The 25876-nt window shown below is 26.9% G+C and overlaps 2 protein-coding genes and 1 non-coding gene across 5 annotated transcripts in view; 1 reads left to right on the forward strand and 2 right to left on the reverse strand.

Moving 5' to 3' along the window:
• The window catches only part of LOC123298136 (sodium-dependent neutral amino acid transporter B(0)AT3), a 38182-nt gene extending 25003 nt beyond the window's left edge, over positions 1-13179 (reverse strand). The window contains exon 1 of the mRNA XM_044880049.1: positions 13122-13179. The gene's annotated coding sequence lies outside the window, so the exon portion shown is untranslated. The remainder of the gene's footprint in view (positions 1-13121) is intronic.
• A 1348-nt stretch (positions 13180-14527) lies between these two features.
• Trnaq-uug lies at positions 14528-14599 on the forward strand. The gene has a single exon. It is a non-coding gene; the product is annotated as a tRNA-Gln (tRNA).
• A 9473-nt stretch (positions 14600-24072) lies between these two features.
• LOC123298197 (protein Fe65 homolog) overlaps positions 24073-25876 on the reverse strand; it is a 218335-nt gene continuing 216531 nt past the window's right edge. For all 3 annotated transcript variants that reach the window (XM_044880138.1, XM_044880137.1, XM_044880139.1), the window contains 4 exons: positions 25058-25311; positions 24779-24978; positions 24535-24714; positions 24073-24473 (listed from right to left, as the gene is read on the reverse strand). In XM_044880138.1, the coding sequence (XP_044736073.1) occupies positions 24318-24473; positions 24535-24714; positions 24779-24978; positions 25058-25311 (790 nt within the window). In that variant the 3' untranslated portion in view covers positions 24073-24317. The remainder of the gene's footprint in view (positions 24474-24534; positions 24715-24778; positions 24979-25057; positions 25312-25876) is intronic.

Below are 25876 nucleotides of genomic sequence, written 5' to 3' on the forward strand. Positions count from 1 at the left end.
CAACCCTTTTTCTTTCGGTATCACAACGGACCCTCTGGTCTAAGTGTGTCCCACCCCAGCACAGCCACTCTAACATAACCTAACGGTATAAAGAGTGAGAGCTCTTGTAAGAAAAAAACCGAAAAAGGTGGTAATAAATTTCCGCAAAATAAAATACAGTGCTTTTTACTGAAAACTTTCCATCAAAGTTTTAAAACAATCTGATAACTAAAGAACAAATTGTATTATAAAGAATTACAGAAAAACTTGAGATCCTATACTATTCTCGCAAGTACGAAACATAATCTAAATTTTACTTGCTACGTAACTTTTAATGTTCTCAATTCTAAACCACTTTAAAATTAAATTTATTATCATATATGAGGTTCGAAAATGTATTTTATATGATTCAGAAAAATTTTACGTTTATTCATAAGCGGAAAACATTTTAATATGATTAATGTTACTTTACTAGGGATTAGTTGAAACAACAAACTATTACACTTACGAAGTTTATACGCTCTTTAATAACGTTATATAAAATATATATGCAGTTAGTTAGTTATTGACATAGATCTTGAAATTAATTAATCCAGTCATTTAATGTATGTGATTAATAAAACGATCTGCTGTGATTAAAACGAATTGTTGTAAAATTATTTTATAGATTTTAAAATAGACTCGAATACGTTTATTAAAATGTAAGAGCATATTTTTTAACATTCGAATTCGCATTCTCAAGAAACGATGGGAATGTTTTTGACAAAAAAGCATCATCATTTTGTATCATAAATCGCAAAGGAATCCCAAACTTCACTAATATATACTTTACTCATATTTTTTTAACATGTATATATGAAATTTATCAAGGTATACTAAGTTTAGTCTAAAGTTTGTAACGCTTAAAAATATTTCTAAGCTTATTGTTATACTCAAAGATACAAAAACCTATCAGCTAAAAATTTTACTTGATATACTCGGTATCAATACTGTTGGTATCAATTGTACGTTTTAATACATTTCGGACCAGTGCAGTAACAAAATGAATATTTACTTAGTTTATGTTAAACAAATATTGCTATAACGTTCGATAAAGCTGGATTATTTGCAATATTATATCCGCTTAAAAATTACATATAAATATAATCGCCATTTCACTAGTATTAATACTACATTGCTGCTGAATATCACATTGAAAAACCAAAATTTTCATTGATAATATTTTGCACCATTTATACCAAACCTTCCTACATGTTGTTAGCCAAGCGCAAGTCCAGAAATGATAGAATCACTATACAATAAGATAGATACATTCAGATCGTTCATTGCAGGACCCCAACATGAGAGCCATTGCGTAGTTGGCGTAGGCTATACTTCGCCCCTGAACTTGCACAAAGTTGCCCTATTTAGACGTTATATAGCCCTGAAGTTGTATTTTGTAAATAATTTTTTTAAATGTTAAAAAAGTATACCATTTAGTAAAAATTTCTATATACAAAAATTTATAACGTCGGATTAAAATAAAAAACCCCGTATCTCAAAAAAGTGCGAAATTTTTCTGATTCTCATTTTTTGAGTAAAGTCCGAGGTTTTTAAATCAATAATGCAGCGAAAAATGTTTCTGAGATTTAAGGTTTTCAATCTAAGCTTCGTTAAATTGTTTTAAATGAATTATGAAATAAAAATACGGAGTTATCTATCTAAAAAAATATGAAAACATTTTTGAGATACGAAGTTTTCACAGACATATCTTTTACAGACGTACTTAATATGCATAAAGAATTTCAAAATTTTATTTGGTTTCATTTTGTTGGTTCGCAAACGAAATCTAGTTAGTACAGTTTACTCTGTGCATAGATTATATCCATATAATGCTGATCAAAGAGAAACTGATGCGTATGTGTAGAGAAACCTTTTTAGATGATTATATGGTATATTTGAAGATTTTTCTTTTAAAAGACTATCTTATTCTTTGAAAATTATGCTGAAAAGTAGATTTATTTTTCAAATTGTTAACGTCATAAATTAATTGTTTGCAATTTTTTGTACGGTTATAAATTGTATATACTTAGACATTTTTTTTAATTTTTAGAACACTTTAAACTTTGTCTTTTAAATTTTCTCTGTTTCTGCAATTTGTAAGCAACGCATTAAACGTCAATTTTTATTCATATAAATTGTGATTACCGCACCAATTTTTTTATAACTCCAAAGTGATAGACTCCCTTCTTTTTACGACTATTCGTCAAAAATGTATTTGCAAATAACATAGGGTAAACGGATATTAACACGTACTCTGAGCTAAACAGAAGCTTCTAGTAAATGGCGTACATTTATTATTATTGTTTATTCGATTTACATATAAGCAGAGTGGGGCAGTGGAAGCGTGCTGGGCCCATAACCCAGAGGTCCGTGGATCGAAACCTTGCTCTGCTATATAGTTTTAAATTATTTTCCATTTTGGTATTCATTTTCACAATGTAAATTATTTTTTTTAATATCATGTAAGATTCTAATTTTGATTACATTGTATGCTTATAATTTTCAAACACGCATTCAGGATTTGTAGATACAATTATAAAAAATGTGTAGAAACATTGTTCTTAAAGAAAAGAGTAAAAGTTTTTAATAATATAATTACACTAGAAGAAAGAGCTTAAAGCATAAATTAAAACTATTGTTAATAATTTCTTCCTCCTTCCACCGCATAATTAAAACCACACTTTGTTCAGTCATGTTTTAACATTATTCACAAGGTTAAATTTTAGTTATTTATGATTTTTACATAATAAAAAAAGGCGTAATTCATAGAAATTTGGGTCAGGCAGCACGATAATATTAATTATCGCTTCCATGGAATCACAATATTATAGTTTTAATGAAAAATTTACAAAATTTAGTTAAAACTCAGGTTTTAATTCATATACGCTAGTAAAGTAGAACGCCATCTCGTGTTTTTTTGTGGTTTTGGTTTCTCTCTAATTCATTATCTAGGGAAACGGTAAAATTGCAATTATGTATTATTACTGGGTGTGTAAATGTGTTTTCACACTGTGTTTTACATTACTGTGTTTGAACAACACAAAACTTTCGATTCGATCGTTTCTTACTCATTTTATTGAATATTATTAAATCATTATTTAACTCCACTTGTGACATATGACAATGACGTTTTAGCCCGAGAGCTGGCGGACATTTTTGGGTAGGTGTTTAAGGCATGATTTATGAACACCTATACCAAAAATTTTTTCTTAACATCAATATTTTTAGGTATAACTTAATATACTTTGATATATAGAGCCTAAGTGGCCGAGCGGTCTAAAGTAACAGACTTTAAACGTTTGACTACTTAGACTTGGGTTGCGGGTTCGAATCCATTGATAATTAATGGAACGAGAGAATTGATCACATTGTCGTCGCTTGGATAAGAACGAAGTAACCGACTCCACCCACATCATAAATGTAATTGTATATATGAATGTAATTAAATGAATAAAGATTTACAATGATGTGGGTGGCTTCTGTTCTAGGCATTTATGTCAGAGAAACGGAGGTTAATCCCATCATTATTATTATTATTATTATATACCTTGATATATATTACATAAATACCGAGTATAAAAAGGTAAAGACAAAAACAAAAACAAAGGTAGGGACATAAACCTACATACACCTACAATCTACATCCACCTACGTGTATAAAAAGCTAATTTTTAACGATAATAATCATTGAATTTCTTTTCATTTATATATTCATAAAAAGTAATATAATTTTAAAATTATTTAATAAATTATAAACATTTTACACAAACTACGCCTCTTATATGTAAATAAAACTCGTGATCAGTAGAGCTCCATCACTAAGGTTCTAATTCATTAATGTTTCTTCTTGTTAAAAGCTTTGTAGAAATAAAAATCCCTAAAAACGGAATCCCTATACGACACGGAAGATTATGGCCAAATAACTAAGTATTATAACTTAGATACAACGCAGGGTTTATGTCAACAACAAATGTAAATTGTAACTGTGTAACTGTTAATAAATACCATTAACTTTCCTATAGCTAGCTGTGTTTTCCCACTAAATAAAGTTTCGAGAATGTGGAGTCCTGGTCCCGGAATTAAGCATATAACTGATAGCTAGCGAAAAACTGGCACCTGAAAAGCATGGCCTGAAAAGCTTAGCCTAAAATTAGTGGGTTTCCAAAAAAATTCCGATAAGATCGGATCAAATTTGCATTTGTTATCAAAAAAATCCAATTTTTTAACTTAATGACGTCATCAGAATCCAAAAAATTTAATTTTTCTCTATCAAATCCAAATTTTATCCAATTTTGATCAATCAAGTATGTAATCCTACTATATTTGGGTGATACTTTTCAAATTTGTGATCAAAATTAATCTAGCCATAATAAGTTTCAAGATTGTGGAGTCCAGGTCCCGGAAGTAAGCACATAAGTAATAGCTATCAAAAAATAGACATCCCAGCTGAAAGGATTGACCCAAAATTAGTGAGTTTAAAAAAAAAATTCCAATAAGATCGGATCTAATTTGCCTGTGTTATCCAAAATATCGAATTTTTTAACTTAATGACGTCATCAGAATCCAAAAAATTTTATTTTGCTCTTTCACATCCAAATTTTATCCAATTTTGATCAAAATTAACTTTGCTCTAATAGGTTTCAAGATTGTGGAGTCCTGGTCCCGGAATTAAGCACATTAATGATAGCTAGCGAAAAACAGGCATTGCAGCAATATGGCCAAAAATTTAGAAAATTAATACTACAAATTTTTCGTTTGAAAATTATGTCATTTCTAAAAAGGCATCGTTTAAAACTTGAAATACATTAGTCATAACTTTATTAATATTAATACTGTTAAAATTAGTTCGATCTGAAAATAAGCGTTTTTCATGAAAATGTACACAGTTAGCGATAAGGAAGTTGATGGTATTTGACAGTTAGCAGTTATAATTTACATTTGCTGTTGAAATAAACTCTGTGTTGAATTTATGTTAAACAAATTATTATCATAATTAAAGAGAGAAAAAAAAATACACTTTGTCCAGAACTCAAAATACTATTAACTTTCGATACAATATATCAGTCTATATTTTCGGGGGAAATATCACTTATTTATTTCATTTTAAATTTATATAAGCAATATAATATTTAAATTATATTGGCCCTTTGTGTCAGAATAAATTTAATTTATGTAAATTATTATTGCTTTATTAGAAATTTGCACTGTTGCTGTTTTAATATGCCTAGACATTTTACAGGTACCTAAGTATTAACAATTAAAATAAGAGTTGTATCACTTTTTGCAAAAAAGCACAATCTCTTATCGTTTTTGAAAAGACGATACGATCCTTCAAAATATTTACTTAAATTTCAATCATAACTATACGTTTTAATTTGTGAAGGAAAGTTAGATGAAGGGGACCAACCGCTTCGAAAATGATTTGAACACGAATATTTTTTAGTATTTTGATAAATTATAAATGTAATGTGTATCCTATAAACTTACAACTGCTTGAAAATTTTGCCCACACAACAGAGAAAATAAATATACCATGAAACCTTCAAAAATGTGCAATAAATATGGTGCAACTCATCTTATAAAAAAATTAAAAAATATGCTACAAAATATAGAAATAAATGTAAATGTTTTTGGTGGAAGCGAAGGTAAAAAATATATTATAGTAGATGCGGTTGATTAAACCAATTAGTTTCTTCTCTGTTATTTCAGAAAGAATACCATAATATCAAACAAGTATTCATTGGAAGATTTAAAATAGATTAATCGAGATCAGTTTTATGGGAAGTTTTATGAAAGACTGATCTGTTGTTATAAGATTAGTTAGCTAGATCACATATGAATGTTTATATTGGTTATTTATAAACATATTACTTCCCCGGACTTCACAAATTCAAAAACTTTAAACTATATATAAATCGGATAGGCATAAGGCCAGCGTATATTTTTGGAATTATTTACAATTAGTCAATTAGTCATATGTAGGCGCAATAGAATAACGCTGAGCAAGGGTGGTATTGAGAAAGTCTTTCTTTTAAAGTGCAAATCCCGGAAATTTTTTTCTTGCGTCACGTACTTTAAAAAATCAACTTTCTCAATCATGTTTTCCCTCAATGTTATTGGACTAGCTAGGTACTAAATTTGTCTAAATTTTCTTATGCCTACAATATAAAATAAATATAACATGAATAATAAATTAAGCTAAGTGCTTTTTGTCTGGTATATATTTTGGTATTAGTATACAGTGTGTCACAAATCAGATACAGAAAAATTTGTCAAGCCAAAGTTTTTCGTATCAAAGTTGAAGATCTCATAGACGTTTTGGATTGGACTTGAACCTTAAGGTTACTTAAAGGGAATAAGAAACTTGATCTAACTTTTTTCTTCCATTAAGCCATAAATCTCGCTAAGTTAAAAACAGTGTAATCTTTATTTTTACATTCAATTTCTGTGGAAACTATTTACATTTCAAAAAAATGATTCAAAACAAAATGTTAGTTTCTTATGAGAAAAATCTTTTCAATCTTCAAATCTTTTAAAGTGGTATTCTGTCTCTCATCAGTAACCGAAACTTGTTGACCCTTAATTGATCTGGAGGGTCAAGATTCATTCAATGGTGCCTATGAGACCAGATCCTCTTTTCGAACAATTCATGATTAAAATATTTTTCTGAATCTGAATTGACTTAAAAGAAAGGTCTCATTCAAGGGTAAATAACGACTTCTGAAAGACACTGTATTCTTGGTATAGGTAAGCATGTAAATTTATTATAGTATTAAAATTTTTCATGAATTATAAAGACTCTTAAATTACCAGAGCTTTTATTATCTTCAATATGTTTTTGATAATGATTAGGTATTTGTCGTATGTCTGTTTACGTGAGTGATTTATTTCAGAAAAAATAACTTATTTCAATTTTATGATGTATGTTGACAAATTAACAGCTTTGATTTTGTTCATAAAATTCAATATATATTTTTATATATTTAATATTTGTCCGCCATCATAAAAATTTACGGTTTTTTGCTTTAGTAACATTTTTAATAGTCCACTTCGAGAAAATCATAAGTACTAGTTTTTTGACACCTGTTTCAACCTGTCTCAGCACTTTTTGAAAAGTAAAATTGTATCTTAATCACGAAAATAAATAAAACAAAGAATTATAAAAATGATCTAAATTTTTTATTAAAAATCGCCATTTTTATTTTTCTAACAAGAAGTAAAATAAGTTTCTAAACAAAAATACTTCTACTTTTTTAGTTATTCTTAATTAAATTTTTAGTTATTTCTGTTATGCAATATCATTTTTTAACCCCCGAACAAAAAAAGGGGTGTTAAGTTTGACTGCTATGTGTGTGTGTCTATCTGTCTGTCTGTGGCATCGTAGGGTCTACTCCCGTACCCAAAACAACTAAAAAATTGGCGATGATCTCCAAAATCGGTTCAGTTTAAAGAAGGTGTTAAGAAAAAAAATAATTTAATAAAGAGGGTTCTTAGATATGTTCTAAGAGCGAGCTTTGGGGTCCGTACCCGAAAAATTTGCCGGGGTGTTTTTAATTTTGTACATTTCACTTGTTATGAAAATATCAGTTACCACCTTTGTTCGTAGCACAACAGCATAAAAATCCCGTCCTATTTCTATTTATATTGAAACGTTATAAGAAATATTTATCTTTCATTAGTTGAATTGTTTATTTGTGGTTTATGTGAAAATAAAGTTTTCAAATTCCTTTCATATACAAGAAAAAGTGTGTTGACCTTTTTCAAGCCCATATACATTTCCACTATACTACGGGTTAATCTACGAATATTTTGTTTTGAAGTGAGAGCTATATATATTTAACAAAATGAAAAGTACTTGAAAAGTTATTGGTTGGTTATAAATCAAGTATCTTTTTGTGGTTGTTGTCCAATGATTTCATTTGAGATTAGAAAAGTAAAAGTTTACTTTTAGAATGATATTTGAGATATCAAGTTAGATTTTCAGAGATATTTAAAAAATATCAAGCCACTTCGGTGTATACACTGTATATCGGGTATCTTATAATAACTGTATTCGAAAAATTGTTTTAGAGAATAAATATAAATTGAATATTGAATTAATGTATTTCTTCAATATTTCCAGTCATACACCTTGTTCTGTTATTGACTGCAGAAACCCAGCTTACAAAAATAAGCTCATCAAGAGCAACAACAAAAAACTCCTTTCCAAATTTGGATCTGAGGCCCAATTTGGGAGATACGAGTATGGCAAATATTTATAAATTTGTTCATTCACTGACTATCATTCGATATCCAGTAGCCAATGATAATAAGTAGATGTTAGTAAATTTCACTTAATAATGGAAGGGATTTCCAAAAAGTATAAAATTATTTAATCGTATTTAGTCAAATTATCCCATTTTTTATATTTTTATTATATTTTTGTAAGAAAACATTAAGTTATTATTAAATGGGCCACAATGCGCGTTTTGTTTGTTTACGTCCAATGATATAATCTTTACTCATAATTATAATTTTTCTCTCACAAAAAAAAAAATAATCAAAAAATTAAAAGTGATTTGACCAAATACAATTAAATAATTTTATTTCATTTTTTAAAATCCCTAAAATTCCTGTATTTTTATTTCCATTTTTTATACGTATAACACTAATAAAAATGAAACTATACTTTATTTATTATTGTGCTTTCTCGATAGAAAAATCTTCTAATATATATTGTAGGAAAATTAGTTAACAAACATCAAGGCATTTCACACATTTTGAGCTCAAAGTAAATTTCATTATAAAATTATCATAGGTTTTTATAGAGCTTTAATATTAAATTTTAAACAAAAGTTAGAAGTTTTTAATATAATTCAATTAAACATGTTATTGTCTGTTTCACAGCTCATTATCATACAAACAGTTAATTTTTATTTAATGACTTTCTAAATACATTTTTTAACAATAGATAATCTAATATGTAATAAAATATTCTAGAACTCTTCATAGAAAAAAAACAACGGATACATTTTTTTTTTTGAAATTAAATCATTTTATGTTCAATACTAGACAAATCGATTTCTCATTTTAGAGATTCGTTTTATAGATAAACACACCGAATTTTTAAAATATTAAAAAATAGAGAAACCTTGAAATAACATTGAATTTATGTGGATTATATCTTTTCTAACCGACTTCAAACAAAAAAGGAGGAGGTTATCAATTCTACTGTATTTTTTTTACTTTATGTGTGTTACCTCAGAACTTTCGATTTTTATCAAAGATTATATTATCTACACATGATAATTTTTCATTCCCAACCAAATATAAAAAGAATAAATTCTAAAATTCTCTCTAAAAAATTCGCACCAATTCAATTTCCAAATCAAATTTTTTGAAAACGCAATGAATGTTCCAATCAAAAGATAAATTGTTTTAACGTACTCTTTAATCGTACAATAGGATTGTTCAATTTACGTGATATGGTTTCCTAAATGTATAATATCCGATAGATTCTTGTTCTACTATAGTTTCTTATTCCGTGTAGGAAATTGTTGAACAATTGACATTATAATTGAAATTATTTTAAAGGTGATTGAACACATACCGTTTGTGTTATCTGTTCATTTTACAAAATGGCTCAAATGAATTTTCATTTCATTGTTTAGAATTGTGGTTGACATTATTTGTACCTTATTTTCAACTTTGATGATGTATTTTCTTATAACTTAATAATAAAATATATAGTCGTTAATTTGGCAAGTTTAAGGCGTTGATCTGAAAAACGGCATTCAATTTTACTAATATTTATTAAATATTTCTGTAAACATTAGGCGGTTGATGATAAACACGCACGTTCTAATTTGTTTGCTGGTTGAGAGGTAAAACCAAAAAAAGTGCAACAAATCAAAATGATCCCAAAAACCGATTTTTAGGTTACCTAGGAAAACTTTTAAATCGATTCAGCTTGCAATGAATTTTGAGAATAAGCAAAAATATTTTACAATCTGTCAATTTGTATTTTCTCTCCAAAATGTATGTTTTCTCATTCAAAAAAATGAAGGTTATTTAAAATGAGTACAAGGAAATTTTATGTTATGTCATAATAAATATCTTGATCAAGCCAAATAAGGTAATGTAGGCACATATTGGGTTGACTAATAAATCAGAAGTATGTCATTTTTAAACAAATTTATAATTAATTTATAAAGTATAGAGTTAAAGTTGCAATAATACTTAATTCTTTAAACAATTAAACAAGCATTTGACTTAATTAATACTTTAAATTTTCAGAATTATCAATTTACAGATTTGGAAACAGTATCGTGAAAGAAAAAATGAATACAAAAAAAAAATTAAACCTGAAATTACCAATTCACAGAAATGCAAACAATATTGTGAGAGAAAAAAAAATTTACAAGAAACTAATTACACTTAAACTGTACTGTATTTTTCATTTTTTGGAATTGTGTTTTTTTGTAGCAAATCGACTACAAGTCGCAATGAATATTTAAAAAAATATAGACAGAAGAAAAAAGCACAAAATAATCTTACAAAATTGAACATGTGCATAATCAATCATTCAAACTAGCACAAAAATCAAAGCAAATCTCAATAAAAAAGTAAGCGCTGCATTTATAATATACGAAGATATGATATGAGCATAGTTCCTACCGAGTGTCCCACGATACTTCTCCTTTTTTTTTTAAGATATAAGCCTGCTTATGACTCCCATATTGACTGCGTGTCGTCATTAGTAATTGTTATTGTATAAAATGAAATAATTTATGAGGAAACCTCAAATATAAAACAAAATAGTCTATTTATTTGCTCTAAATTCATGACAAATGCTGAAATACAGCCTAAGGTAATAAGCAGTAGACAGTAAAATAATATTCCAAACATATGTTAACCTTACCAAAAATTGATGATAGACTAAATTATAAAATATTGTTCTACAACTTCTATTATTTCATTGTAATTACCTTTCTACTGTTAACGACTCGTAATATAACTAAGCTTTACTTGTTTTATTTAATAGCTTTGTCAATTTAATAATTTCAACGCTAATGATATTCAAAAATTATTCTATTCATCTTTAAATATCTATGTCTTATTATTACCGAATAATTATCATATCTATTACATTAGATAGATTATATTTGTTGAAGTTATCACTAAACGATACCGAAAACTCTTTGAAAAATTAGAGAAACTCAGTTTACTTTTCTAATAAAAAGAAAAACTTTTCTGTATCAAAATAATAAACTATTTTGTGCTTTAACAAATTTGTACAACAAATTTCAAAAATATATTTGTTCTCCTGTTTTCGTTAATTATTTAAGTTACTATTGTAGAATTTTCCCCTCAAAATAAATATTTCTCAATCGACAAACAAAAAAAACCGAAATACAGAAATTTAATTGTTTTTCGAAAAGTATTGATATTACATGATCAAGTAGAATCAAGAACCAGTCAAATGCTAAGTAGTATTGGTCTTCCAGGCATAAGTATTTGCAAAATCACGATTTTTCTTCGAACTTACAGTTAAATCATTTTGTAAACTATTCTACATCGACTGCAAAATCTCCAAGTTCAAAATATGAACATTTAAAAATGATGCTTTTTATTTGACATTCATCTTCTGTCAAATAAAATTGATATAAAATTATGGAAATAAGAAATTGATAGCGTATTGCAAACTAGCTTTTTTCACGACTTTGCATTCTTATGCATACTTAATTTTGTAAACAAAAAGTTTATTTTTAAATCACTTTCTGTTTCGCTATAAAGAAAGCTAAGGTTTGCCTCATAAGTAACGCTGTAACAAAGGTTACAACATTTATCAATTTTTTTAAGTTTAAGAGTTAAGAAACGGTTTAAGAATGGCGTTCTTTTAATAATTTTTGTTTTGTCAATAAGACTACTTTAAATTCCTGGATTAATTTTTAAGTTGACTTTGATAAAAATCTACAAAATAATATACATTTCTATAAAGAAAATAAACAATTTATCATTTGATACGAATGAAAATCGACGTTATAAAGTTGTAATACAGACAAACGGAATTTTTTTCCTTTTCTATCAAAATTTAAAATTAGAAAATACGATTGAAATTACTTTTAAAAAAATGGAAATATTATATTTAAAAAGAAGTATAACTGATTTGTAACAAATAGAAATACAATTTCAATGTAAAAGATGCAATTTAAATCGAAATAAAAACCATTATTTTATTTATTCCTCATAAACAGAGCTTATTTTAAAAAAAATTTTAAGTACCTATTAACAGAATAAAAATTTGTAAAATTTGTAATACGGTGTAATTGCTTGTTAAAAATATCTACCAACTTATCGTTGTTAGATATTTTAAACAAGCAATTACACCATATATTTATAAAATGCAGAATTTTCTGTCTGAATAAAATAAATTTTAATAAGTCTTCTTGATAAGACTAATTTTAACTAAATCATTAAAAAGTAATTAAAAAAAATACTGACAATTAAAATAAAAAAAACCTAACTGTCGAATAAAAAAAAAAAGGCTACATCTATTAAATTCAAACTGTAGAGCTCCTTCCGGAGGATGTAATTTATTATTTTATCCAACAGATAAAAGACTATTTATATCACACATTGTTTTTCACTTAAATGAATTTATTTTATTTAAAAAATAATAAAAAATCAACTATTTTCATGACTATACGAAAAAATAAATAAAATAAAATACTAAGTAAGCTTTGTTAAAATTTTTTTGTCATGATACAACAAAGTTTATAAAATTAATGGGTTTTCACTGTCATGATTTTCATATTCAACTCACGTCGTGTCTTGCTATTCTCTTTTACTCAGCTTTAGTTTACTCATAAATATTAATGAAAGAAAAAGAAAATTGATACAAATAATATGAAATTGTATTAAAATTTCTATTAAATTTAATTTAATAATTTTTTATTGATTTTAATAAAAATTTCAATAGAAAACATTTTATTAATTAAAAGAGGGAAACAATAATTATTAAAACAAAATAAAATAAACTTGAAAAAAATATATTTATAAATAAAATTTAAAAACAATAACATTTATATTGATTATATATTTAATTAAAGAATTTTTACCTTTTTTTCGTAATTTTCAATAATCCAAGGATGAAAATCCACACAACACACGGGTCGACGTAACGCCGACAGCAGCGCTGACCGTTATTTACAACCATTTCGTTATTTTACGAATGTCTACGATCTGTAACGAAATTTAACGAATTAATGTACACAACTATATGGGGTTTTTTCGCGCCGAAAATTACAGATTTATTTTGGTAATGAAATTTTTCAAATTGTATGTATGTATATTCCAGAATTTATCTGACTGAGACTTGTGAAGTATTTCGCTTTTTTCATGTTTTATGCTTTTCAAAATTAGAAAAACGATTATTTGAATCAAATAAATATAATTTTAAATGCACCTCTGTTACTCAATGAATATCGTGTAAATTGAAGTTAAATAAACATGTGAAGTTATAGAGAGCGAAACTAGTTGAAGTTGAATATACAAAAAAAAATTCATGAATCGAAATACGTTTTCTCACTCAAAAATCGAATTTATTTAACGATTCGGTGAGTAGTTCTAAAATAAATACACAATTTTGAAAAGAATTGATTTTGCTCTTGAACTAAAAGTTTCTGAAATATGGAGTGAAGGATTGGTTCCGGGATATCAGCCATTGAATACGATTTTAGTCAAAATTTTAAAAAATATTCTTCCAAGTGTCAAATCGATACGGTTTTTATATTTTTTGGGTTAAAAATACTCTAGAAAAGATTTTTTATCTACATCGAGCAAAAACAAATTTTACCATTTTTTGGTAATTTTTACAACGTTCTTAGTACGAGGTATCGAAAAGGTATGTATCATGGCTAAAGGATGCAAGTTATATCTAATTGCTCAAAACAGTTTGTTTCCTTACTTTTTGAAGGAAGTGGGGATTTTGCCAGTATTGTCTCTCTGGTTCCGCGCTTGTTTTTTAATAACCCAAGACTAGTCGAAAAAAATTATGCTCACAGCTTTATGCATACTCTTTTCAGAGTAGCGGCTGTTTAAGTATCATTTCTATTGTTAAAGAAATGAATCAATACAACAAACCCCTTCTGGTTTTCACCGCAATTTACACACGATTTTGTTGAATGAAAATTTATATACATTACACAAACGCAACAGTTTAATAAAAATATGTATATTAAAAATATATACATGTATAAAAGTAATTTTAACATGTTGCTCTTTATTATAGAAGCGAGAGAATATTTGTGGTTTAATAATAAAATTCTTATGATGTGTAGTCAATGAAGAAAGAGTTATAAATAATCGCTTAATAAAAATTAATAATTATAAGGCAAAATAATGATTATAATTAGATAAGGATTTTAAACTTAATATAGAACTAGTGGTGACAATCATTCAATAGCCTACGATTCTAAGAATAAATCGTTGAAATGTTATTGTTGTTTTTATGATTTTGGCCATCGGTTCCATGGTGTAATGGTTAGCACTCTGGACTTTGAATCCAGCGATCCGAGTTCAAATCTCGGTGGAACCTTTTAATTTTGTGAAATTTATTTCTTAGCTTATTCTAAAATCCACCATTTTAAAATTTCGTACTGAGATAGTCAAGACAGCAAAAATAATATAAATCAACTACCAACACTTGTAAATGTTAGTATTTCAATACAACGACCATTTTCCCATAACCTTTTAACCTGAAAAATTTTAATAACTAATGTTTAAAGAAATTTAAAAGATGCATGATGGGAAGTACTTGAAATTCACTTGAAGTAACTGTGAGTTGCAGCACTTGAAGTGTTTTTGGAGTGGATGGACACTTTAAATCTGATTTTGCGTATTCGGAAAATTAACCCTTTTGCCGCCATCGTTGAAAATGACTTTTTTACGATTTAGCCCATATCTTGCCTTCTATTCATTGAAATTTGATGATTTTGATCTCGTGTTTCTAACCTAATTTACGCCCCCATGAGTAAACAGTGATATTTACGAAATAATGTTTCAAACAACAGTTGTTTATTTTTTTATAAGAAACATTTCTTATATTTTAACTTTTGTTCTACCTCTAACGGTTTAAAAGATGGGTTCTACAGACCCAAGACCCAATTGACCTATGTTACTCATTTACGAACTCGATCTCACTTTTTACTTCCTAAGCACGTTGTAAACATTTCAGCTTGATATCTCTTGAAGAAGAAGATGCACTATTAAAAAACTATTTGCAAAAAACTGCAACAAAAAGAACTCACTGCGTCACATTTGAAATTGAAACACTGCGCCTTCTATTGAATACTTACAAAAATAAAAAAAAGTTTGTTTGAGGGAAATTTTATAAATCTCACCCCATCTGTTGAAAATTTATAGAACCTAGAAGTGAATTAGACCCTTTCTCTATAAAAGTCCTTAATTTCGATCTGTAAAAAATTGACGGTCACTAATCGAGATAAGACGGTCCTATCTTTTAAGTTGGACCAAACAATACGCATCTACAAATTTTCATTGAAATCGGTTGACGAGCTCCGGAGATTAGCGCAAAAGAACATCGAGACATGCGATTTTATATAGGTACAGATAGACTATATAGGTGCCATTATTCAGCTTTTCATTTTTAAGGTGATCATTTAATCAAATATCAGGTTTTTAAAATATTTTGCTATAATTTTATCGGCTTCATTTTGGTGGCATTATTTCTTGTATTTTGGTTAGATCATGATTAAATAAAAAAACAAGAGGGGTATGTTACAAATAAAACACAATTATTTTTAAAGAAATGAAATATTATGCAATTTATTCACAAGAGGCATTTTGTTTCGTAGATCTGCTCTAACTAATAGTGCAAGCAGACAACATGGTTAATTTTTTTTTTAAATAATGGATATTTTTTTAAAATTATTCATAAAAATTAAATAATAACATCATTTTTGTTTATTGTTTTATTTTAATTTTTTTAATTTTTTTTTTACGCTATAATAAATTTTTTTTTTTACTTCTGCGCATAGCTTTTTTGTATTTGATTTATTTTTTTAAATTGACAATTTACAGCAAATATATATATTTGGATTTTTTTTATTTGGTCGCAGCGTTTGTCAATTTTGTTTTACAAGCAACAAGCGAGATAGTTTACTATGACTTTTTAGTTTCATTTTATTTTTAAACTCTAAATACAAAAAGTAAATTTTAAAATTTAACTTTACGAATTTAATTTGTATAAAATATAAATAATAAACTTTTTATTACATTTTGTATTCAAGTTTACGTTTTTTTTTTTCGTCTAGATTAATATGTCGTAATCATTTTCGTAAATATTACAAAAAATGTGTTTTTTTTTTATATATATTTTATCTAGATTTTTGATCGTTTCATTTTTACGTGATCCAATGCATCACAATCATTTTGAAATAACTCGCGTGATACAAAGATTGTCTCATTTCTTTTTATAGATATTTTCACTACCTAATTTTTTTCATCATTTTCTATCACATTATTTTGTGATTATAATTCAGTTTAAAATTCACTCGCGCAATACAATTGCGTACAAGATTAATTTTTTATAAATTAATATTTTTTTATTTTATTAGAATCACGTCCTTGTCAAAATATTCTCTTCTCGAAGTTATTGGATTTCAAAAAAGTTTTTCGAAATTTTTACAACAGTAAAACTGGAAGAATGTTATTTAAAGTGCTTTGTAGGATCTATGTTACGACATTTTACCCGATGTGTAACATTAAGAGTGTTAAACATTTCTGTAACGTTTAATGTGACACTAGAATACATATTCGAAATTCTTCATTAAAACAAAATATTATTTCATTGTAACCAATAAACCATAATTTTCAAGATACCCAAAAAATCAATTAAATACCTAAAGATCTGCATATTTTGAATTTGTTCAAATCTTCAGAAAACGCTATTCTCAAGAAAATATATTATGAATGATAAAATGAAAAATATTTTGAAAATTAATCTTGTAGACAACTTATTGAGCACTCGCTTATTTTAGAGTTTCATCAATTGGACTATTAAAAAATTTCATTTCATAGTTCCTCCAATAAGAGTTAAGACATCTCTACACGACTTTCTTTTAAAATCATTTTAATTTCTCTTATTTTCAATTAACTATTTACGTATTTTAATTTTTTAAGTAAGCACAATAAAAACCACGTACGATTATAAAGCATTTCTAAAGCATTAGAGATGTTTTTTTTTATCCACTGTAATATCGTCTATATCTTCTATATTTACAAACTTACCATCTTTTTTTCTACGATAAATAAATATAAATATTTCTTATTATCAAAAAATTTTGCATTTTTTAAATCTTACAAATATATACAAGAAATATTTTTCTGTGTTAATGATATATAAATTCAAATCTTCTTCGTCCCGTATTAACCCAATTTATTTTAATCTGTCGAAAAATTGTCTTGTCTCTCATTGAAAAAACTCGGTATTATTTCGTATAATATTTACAAAACAAGGAAAACAGTGTTTTTATAATTAACCATGCTCTATTTGTAAATTTTTCTCTTTTTCCATGATGTATTCAATTTCTTTTTAAATACATTCACAATATTACAAAAAGAATAAAGTATATGTGCTTTTATCTCACCCGCACACTTTAAAAGATGCAATTCTATAATATATACTAAAAAAAATTTTAATAAGTGTTTTTTTAACATTTAATTACAATATTTATTTAATTATGTGGGAAAATTCCATTTGTTCAAAGTACAGATATAAAATTATTATTTTCTTTTAATCAATGTTTATTTTCTTTAAAACTTTTCCTCATCAGTCAGTTTTATTTTATCTCTTAGCTATAATTTGTGAAGAAAAATAGACTTTTTTCTATTATGTATACAAATTTTTTATTGTATATACACTTGTCATTGTCATCTAAGGGAAAATCTATTTAAAATTCGTAGTACATCGAATAATGGCTCTAAAAAACATTTATTATCTAACTACTGTTTAAAGAGCGATTAAATTTTTTTTAAATATCTAACTACTAAAATTTTTTGTATGTTAAATTGTCCACACAAAGCGGTTCTTTAAATATTTGTTTTCAAAAAACCATCCAAATTTTAGCTAAGAATTTTTTTTTACAATTTAACCATAAAAATTCGCATCAAACAGTTAAGCTTCCATTTCTCGAGCACAGCCGTGTTTTCTTTTATAGAGAATAAACATTTTTACTATGTGTACATAATATAAATATAAAAATTAGTTTTTGAACATAATTAATAGAAAAATGAAAAAAGAGCAAAACATGTCGCGGGCCACAATTCTGAAAAAAATTCTATTGACGTGACAAAAAGATCACAGCCTAATTGAGAATAATATTAATATTTTAAGATCGATGAGTTTTAAATGTAAATTAGGGGTATAGAAATCAAACTTGAGTACACTTGTAACATTTATTAACATAATACCTACCCAAAGAAAATCGATTTTGCTATCTAATTTGATTTTTCTTAGGTATTTGTATTTTTCATACGGCTATACCATTCCAATCACTGCCAGAAAGCTCTAACTAATAAAGCTTTAAGGAGTAAAAACAAGTTAATTCTTTATCTGTCTCTAATAATGTCATCTGTACTAGAGTAGTGATAAATTAGATGTTTCAACAAAGTGGAAAGGATAAAGCGCGATTGCTGGAAATCATTGTTGGGAGACAAATGGTGACTGCAAACCCCATTTATCCTTATCTATATGGTGGTCACGTTCTTAATCAAGACGCTCGATCCATTAATATCTTAGAATTACCTATTTCATTCACACAGGATAAATTTATTGCACTGCTATCAGTGAATTACTATTACAAATCTTAAAACTGACACCGAATGATAAAGTTTTTCAACAGTATCGCTGCTTGTAAAATTTCAGTGTGATTTATTTTTCAAATTATTTACTACTGGGTTTAGGTATACTTATTTAACTAATACTACGACACTAATAATTTGAGTAATATATATAATTATATCTTAAATAAGTATAAACCGAGTAATAAATAATTTGAAAAATAAATCAAACTGCAATATTATAAGAAGCGACACCTTTGTCATCTAGTGACAGTCACGAATATATGTGACAATACAAGTATTATTTGTTGATGCAAGCTTGTGTTATTTAGATCGCGTATAATAATTTATTTAATGAATTAAAAGAGCGTAAACTCTGTTAATTTGCAATATGACTAAAATGTGCAGCATAATTTTTAATAACTTCTATATATTACTTCTACGAAAAATGACGTAATTATAATTGTATACTGGTTAGGATGTGTTTTGTTGATTTTAGATGTCTGATGAAAATTTTATAAAAAGATTAAAACGTTACTGAAATAATAATTGTGTTATAATTTTTAAACACCACCTTGCCCACTTTTCTGCGAATGACAAAATTTTAATTATTCTTTTTATTTTTTATAATATTCATATTTATATTACGTACAACATAGCATATTAACAAAATAGGAATTATATTTTATAATATTCTGTAGTTTTTAGTAACAGTGTTATTTTGTTTAGTAAGCAGTTAAGATAATAACATATTTTTGTTCTTAAAACCTATACGCACAATAATGAATTGCACACACAATGGTTTTTGAAACATACACATCCATAAACATTATGCACAATCGTCCGATTTATACGCACACATCATTCGTACGAAATAAAAAAAGCCTCAAATTGGAATAGTTAGTTATTAATTTTTTTTTACAAATATTGTCACTCCAATATAATCAATAATTTGCATTTTTTGGTTGCTTCATTTATTCATGAATATAATTTTGTACAATTTTTTTACTCAAAATAAATATGACTACATTTTTTTTCTCAAAAGCTGTACAAAAATGTGTTCACATATTTTTGACGAAGATAAAAGAGGCAATAAAGCATTTTTCGAGATGCCATGAGTTTTTTTGTTGTTTATTCACACTGGCCTTTTCAAATAGGAATTTTATGTTTGATAGATTTACGTGTCGTGTTTTGTGTAGGAGGTGTGTGGTGAATTAAGGGGTGATGTTTTAAAAGCGAAGCAATATTCTTTAGGATCAAGTTTGAATCCTTTTTTTAAACTCAATAATATTTAACGGAATAATTTTAATAAAAATTAATGGTAATTTTTAACAAATATTTGGCCGTCGTTATAATGTGGTAACAAAATTATTGATACACTCTAATATTAAACAAAGACTAAATATATACGGTTTTTGGAAGGTTGAAAATTGTATTTTTAGTGGCCGAGTTCATAAAACTACATCGATTTTTAAGCTTCATTATTTTTAGTTTAAGCACCATAACTAGTTGAATGGGAGCTTCGAAATCATATGTTGTTATAGCCGAATTAACTGCCAACAGTAATCACAAAAGAATGGGATAACGTGCAAGTATTTCGCCAAAAGTTTGAGTATCTGTTAACAATCTCAATTTTTATTTGTTATACTTTTGGAAATTTTAAATCATTTTATTATGTGTTATTTAATGCATGAAAATTATTTTGTTTTATGAACGGGGTCATTATTTTATTTCGTTTATTATTGTAATAAAATTAAATAATTTAAATAGGACTGGAATAAAATTTTAGTAAAATAAAAGCTCTTCTCACTTTAAATATATGCAAATTTATTATTAATGGAAGAGAAAAGTATAAAATAAAAGAATTTTCATCGTTTTTTAAGAAAGAATAATGGATCTAGCTGTCAAATTATGAGTCTCAATTGGCAAAAACGTGAAATCACACAGAAAGTTACCAAGTTTCGAATGCCTAATCATGTTAAAAAAATCTAAATCTTTTATAGAAATAGGAGGCCCTATTGTTTTAACCACTTTTTTCGGAGATAGCATCAATAATGACTCATTTTAAAGTATTTCAAATTAACATTGTATTCGGAATAATAATAATCCTCATAAGTGAAATTTGGGCACGCTTCCAAAAGACAAAGGATTTGTATCCAATTATGTAGGTTATTAGCGCACTTTTTATATCGTACGTGTCTCACAAGTTTACTCCATATAATTGTACACAATGAGATTTAGGTTTGAGGATTATATTTTAAAAAAAATTAAAATATTTTCTGAAATTCACAATATTTGAGACATTATTTTGAAAAAAAAAAAAAAAAAAAAACTGATTATAAGAGACTGATGACGCGATGCGCTTCTTGACTGCACCAAAAATCCATTTCATAATAAATTTGATACTTAATTTAAACAAAAAAATCTATAAATATTGAAATCAATTGAAATTGATAATATATTTTTTGAGATATGTCAAGTTTTGTTTAACTTTTTGTTTGTGCAGCCAATATAATATGTCATTATGGTCTCAGGCAGTGTGTTCAATATAAATAGAATAATTTTCAATATATAAAAATAAAGATGTGACAAAATTCTACTGGGTCCCTCTATTTGCAAGTTTTTTTTTTTATAAGCATGATTATAGATTTTTGCATATATTTTTTTCAAATTCAAGACTCTTAAGACAAATGCAGCGCATATTAGCATCAAAGAGTGATTATTTTACATTGCATAAATATTATACTTACAAAAAGGAAATATTAATTTTCTTCAGTAAAGCTTATTGCTGTGAGGAGAATTTACGGTTGAATTAGAAGACTAATCGAGTACAACAGTTTTCATCCATATAGTTAGTTAATTAATATCACTTTTAATAGGCTGCTTTAACACTTACCACACAGGATCAAATTTTCAAATTTATTTTCTAAATCAACATTCAGTATTATTGTTTCAGCTAAAGAGTGAATTTCGTAACTCAAAATTTAAATAACGAATTATTTCAAATTACTTTTCTTATATCGATGAATAGAAATTATAATAGTAATAATCTGCTCAATACCTTACCCACTTAGGAGCTAAAGCTCGGGGAGTAGCTTTATGAATATTTTCTGAAGTGGACAAAAGCCCTACAGAAATTTTCCAAATTCATTTAGTTTCATTAAATTTAGTTATTTTTACATCATTGTATTTTATAAGAATTAATAATCTGGATAAATTTCATCTCGTAAATTTCCAGAATGACTAGACGGAATATATAAAAAAAAAAAAGAAACTTAATATTTTCAATTTTTAGTGACGTTTATTATAAGAATTATGGTAATTTTAAATAACAATTACATTTGTCGAATACTAAAATTCATTCATTTTCAACACATAGCTTTCGTCTAATACTGATCGACAAAATTCCGTAAATATTCTCCTTGGGTTTTAAATTCATTTTCATAAAAATTAAATTTATAATAAAATTAATAAGCGCAACAAGAGAAGTTTTAAAAAAAAAAACCTATCTATAAAAATAATTTTTATGCAATGTTTCAAAATTGCATTAAATGTTTCTTCAAAGAGATATATAATAAAGTCTATAATTATATTTATCATATAAATCATATTCATTATCGACTTATCATAGAATTACGTATAATTTTTTGAATTATCTACACTAAATTTTGTTGCCATTTTGCTTCACTATAATAGTTTTTTTTTTATATGACATTTATCAACTAAAAATATATTTATTATGTATATAAATTACAAGTCTCCATTTATATTTTAAATAAGTGTTTATTTTTAAAGTTTTTTTTTTCAAATTAAATCGTTAGTTTGGTTTGGTACTTTTCTTTCATTAACGATTTTCTATCATTCCATAAACTTACAAAAATGATAAGATTTTTGTTTTAATTATGAATAATTAATTAATAAATTTTAATTTTACACGGCTGAATGTTATATAATTTGAGTCTTGAATATTATTCAAACGAAAGTATAGGTGAAATGATTTAATTTTACAGCGCTCACGTTTCTTTAGTTCAAAGTAAGGGAAGTCTTTTTATTTAGTTAAACAATAGCACTATCCAGGACACTATAATTGATGTCTGGTTGACTTTGCTTGCGTTCTAAAATATCTACCAGTATGGTTAATGAAACTTTTGATGATTTAATGTCCAACTGATACTTTCTGTATTTGCTATACAAATTGGATATTTTAAGCTGTTTATAAATTAGAAATGAAATGTTAAATTAATTACCCCCCTTCAGTGAATATACCAAAGTTTCCAAAATTTTTATAAAATATTTGATATTTTATTATTCTATAGCGATTTTTGATATATATTTTTATTTTCTGTAAAACATTTTGATAAAATTTACTTGAAAATACAAGTCATTCGATAACTCCGTAACAATTTACAATCAAAAAATAACAATTTAATAATCTCAAGACTATTTTCCTTATATCAATTTATTATTTAGCCGAGAAGCGCAGGCGTGAATCTAAGATTTTACAATATTTATTTTTTAATAGCTCATATTCTCAATATTATAGTTTAAAATCTATCTGAGAAATTTAATTTATCCAACGTGTTGGCGTTAATACTACCCATTGTCGACTCGCAAACCAAATTTTGAAACAATAATTCAATTTGTTTCGTGACAATCGGCTATAATGATAATGATAGTGACAGACTTTATTTCGTAACACTGTAATGATAGCGACAGTCATTATTTCGTGACTATCGTATTTTTTAGATTTTCTGTAATAGAAATGACAAAGTTTTTGCCCCTTTCTTTAAATTAAACCCTTGGCAAAGAGGAATATGGGCTTTTCCACAATGCCTTCAAATTCAGAAAGTAAAGAATGACTGCGCATCAAAATAGACGAAATGCAGCTCATCGATCTTATTTTACCTACGTTGGTGAAAACAAGAGAATAAAAATTCTGAGTTTAAAATATTGTAACCTAAAATCCACGCCTTCAGAGCTGTATCATTTATCTGATTTCGCCTATAATTTAATAGATTTTTTCCAAACATCAAAAATATTAGTTTTAACTTATTTTTTATGACATAAAAATTATATTTTAAAAAACAATTAAAGTATTTATTCTTTATATATTTTACAAGTTTATGGCATGTTTATTTTTATTATTTTATTATTATATATAATAGTTTTGTTTTTATTAATTAAACAATTAATTAAATAGCACACTAGTTTAAAAAATAAAAATGTGATACAAATGATAAATAAAAAAATTATAACTAAGTCGCTGAATCCCATCGTGATAGATGTATTCGTCTTGGTTCCAATGTTGGTGACAACAATGATCGGAGACTTGCTGACGGGGGACTACCACCACATAAATATTTTAATGTAAGTGGGGATTGTAAATGACGATGTGGTATTATTTCCCGCTCTGCAGGTAATGGCCATAATTCCTGCAGAGACTGTGCCTCGTCTCAGGATTCTGAACCCCGTGATCGTCGACCCGTTAACGAACCAACTAATGACTTTAATGTGGCACCTAATCCACGTCCAGGTGTGTGTGCTCCACTTTGATTTCGATTGTATGCTTGTCCTTGTGGATGAGCATCCAAACATTTTTGGTATCTAAGCTATAATTGAAAATTGATATTGAAATGACGTCTTTTAGATGTTTTTTTCCGGTTAACTTACTTTACAAGCTGCTTCAATTGTTTTACATAACGCCCCTGATGAGGGTTCACAATGAAATACATGAGCTATAAATAAATCCTGTGCGGTGTGCATGATAAAAGCACATTGTTTGACATTTCGTCCAATTCCTAAAAATGATAAATATCTAACTCGACATTCGGCTATGAGGCGATTATCATCCTGCAACAATAGAAAATACTTTTAGTTACATAGAGTTCATCAGAAAATCGATAAAAATTCTCACCCCTGGGTGTAAAATTGAAATCATGGATGGAGCTACAGCAACATTAACTTGTTGCCACGTATCTGGTGTTCGTGATGATAATAAATCAATTGCATCATTTAATGTATCCATTCCGGTAGCTTGTGCTACTTGTGTACTTCCTAAATATTGTGCACGAAGTATTTTCTTTGGTTCTTCCATTGGCGTTGGAAACGATTGTGCTATAAATAAATTTTCATAAATAAATACTTTTGTAATTTTAAAATTTGCCTTGCAGAAATACCAAATAAAAACACTTACTGACTAATGTTTGACCATTTCTATGTGATCGTCGATGTTCTGTTGGTAAATTTGTTGGTCGTGTTGCAAGACTAGATCGACCACTACTTATATCCACTGGCTTTGCTAAACTTTGTTGTAAACTTCGCTCGATCATAATACGCTTACATATATCACGTAATGTATTTGCGATTGTACGTGCAGGCATATCACAACGGAACACATGACACATATGCTTACGTGTTGTGCGATCACGTGCTACATATGCAAAATCCCTGTTAGATAAAATCAAAATGCGAATGTTTAATACCAGCCAATAAATTATTTTAATTTGTAATGCACACAAACATATTAATAACGGCCAGTCTTTTTGGTAATTTATCAAATTTTTGTTTCGAAATAATACTTCTTTGTTATGGAATCAAATGGCATAAATACCACTCATTGATAAATTTTGTATAATTTAATAAAAACCAAAAAACCTGGCCAAATATTTGATATTATAATACACACAATGTTTTTCAACAATTCCTTGAATCATTGAAGAAGAAAAAAACATTAATTCAATAGGGCTGTCACCTGTCCGAATTTCATCCGATGTCTCCGAAGAAATTAATTATATACTATCCCTTCAGCTTAAAATTATATACTATCTTTTATTAAAATTTGGGGAATTCAAATTTCTTCTAAATGGAGCAAACACAAAAACATTATAAGAGTAGGAAAATCTTTTTGGAACAATTTAAGAAATCCTTAATTGAGCAATTTAACGAAACGAAACAACTCGACCGAATGTTATGAAATTATTTTCGGATCATATTGCCGTTAATACGCTTCGAT

This window comes from Chrysoperla carnea, chromosome 4 (genome assembly GCF_905475395.1).
Source record: "Chrysoperla carnea chromosome 4, inChrCarn1.1, whole genome shotgun sequence".
Lineage (NCBI taxonomy): Eukaryota > Metazoa > Arthropoda > Insecta > Neuroptera > Chrysopidae > Chrysoperla > Chrysoperla carnea.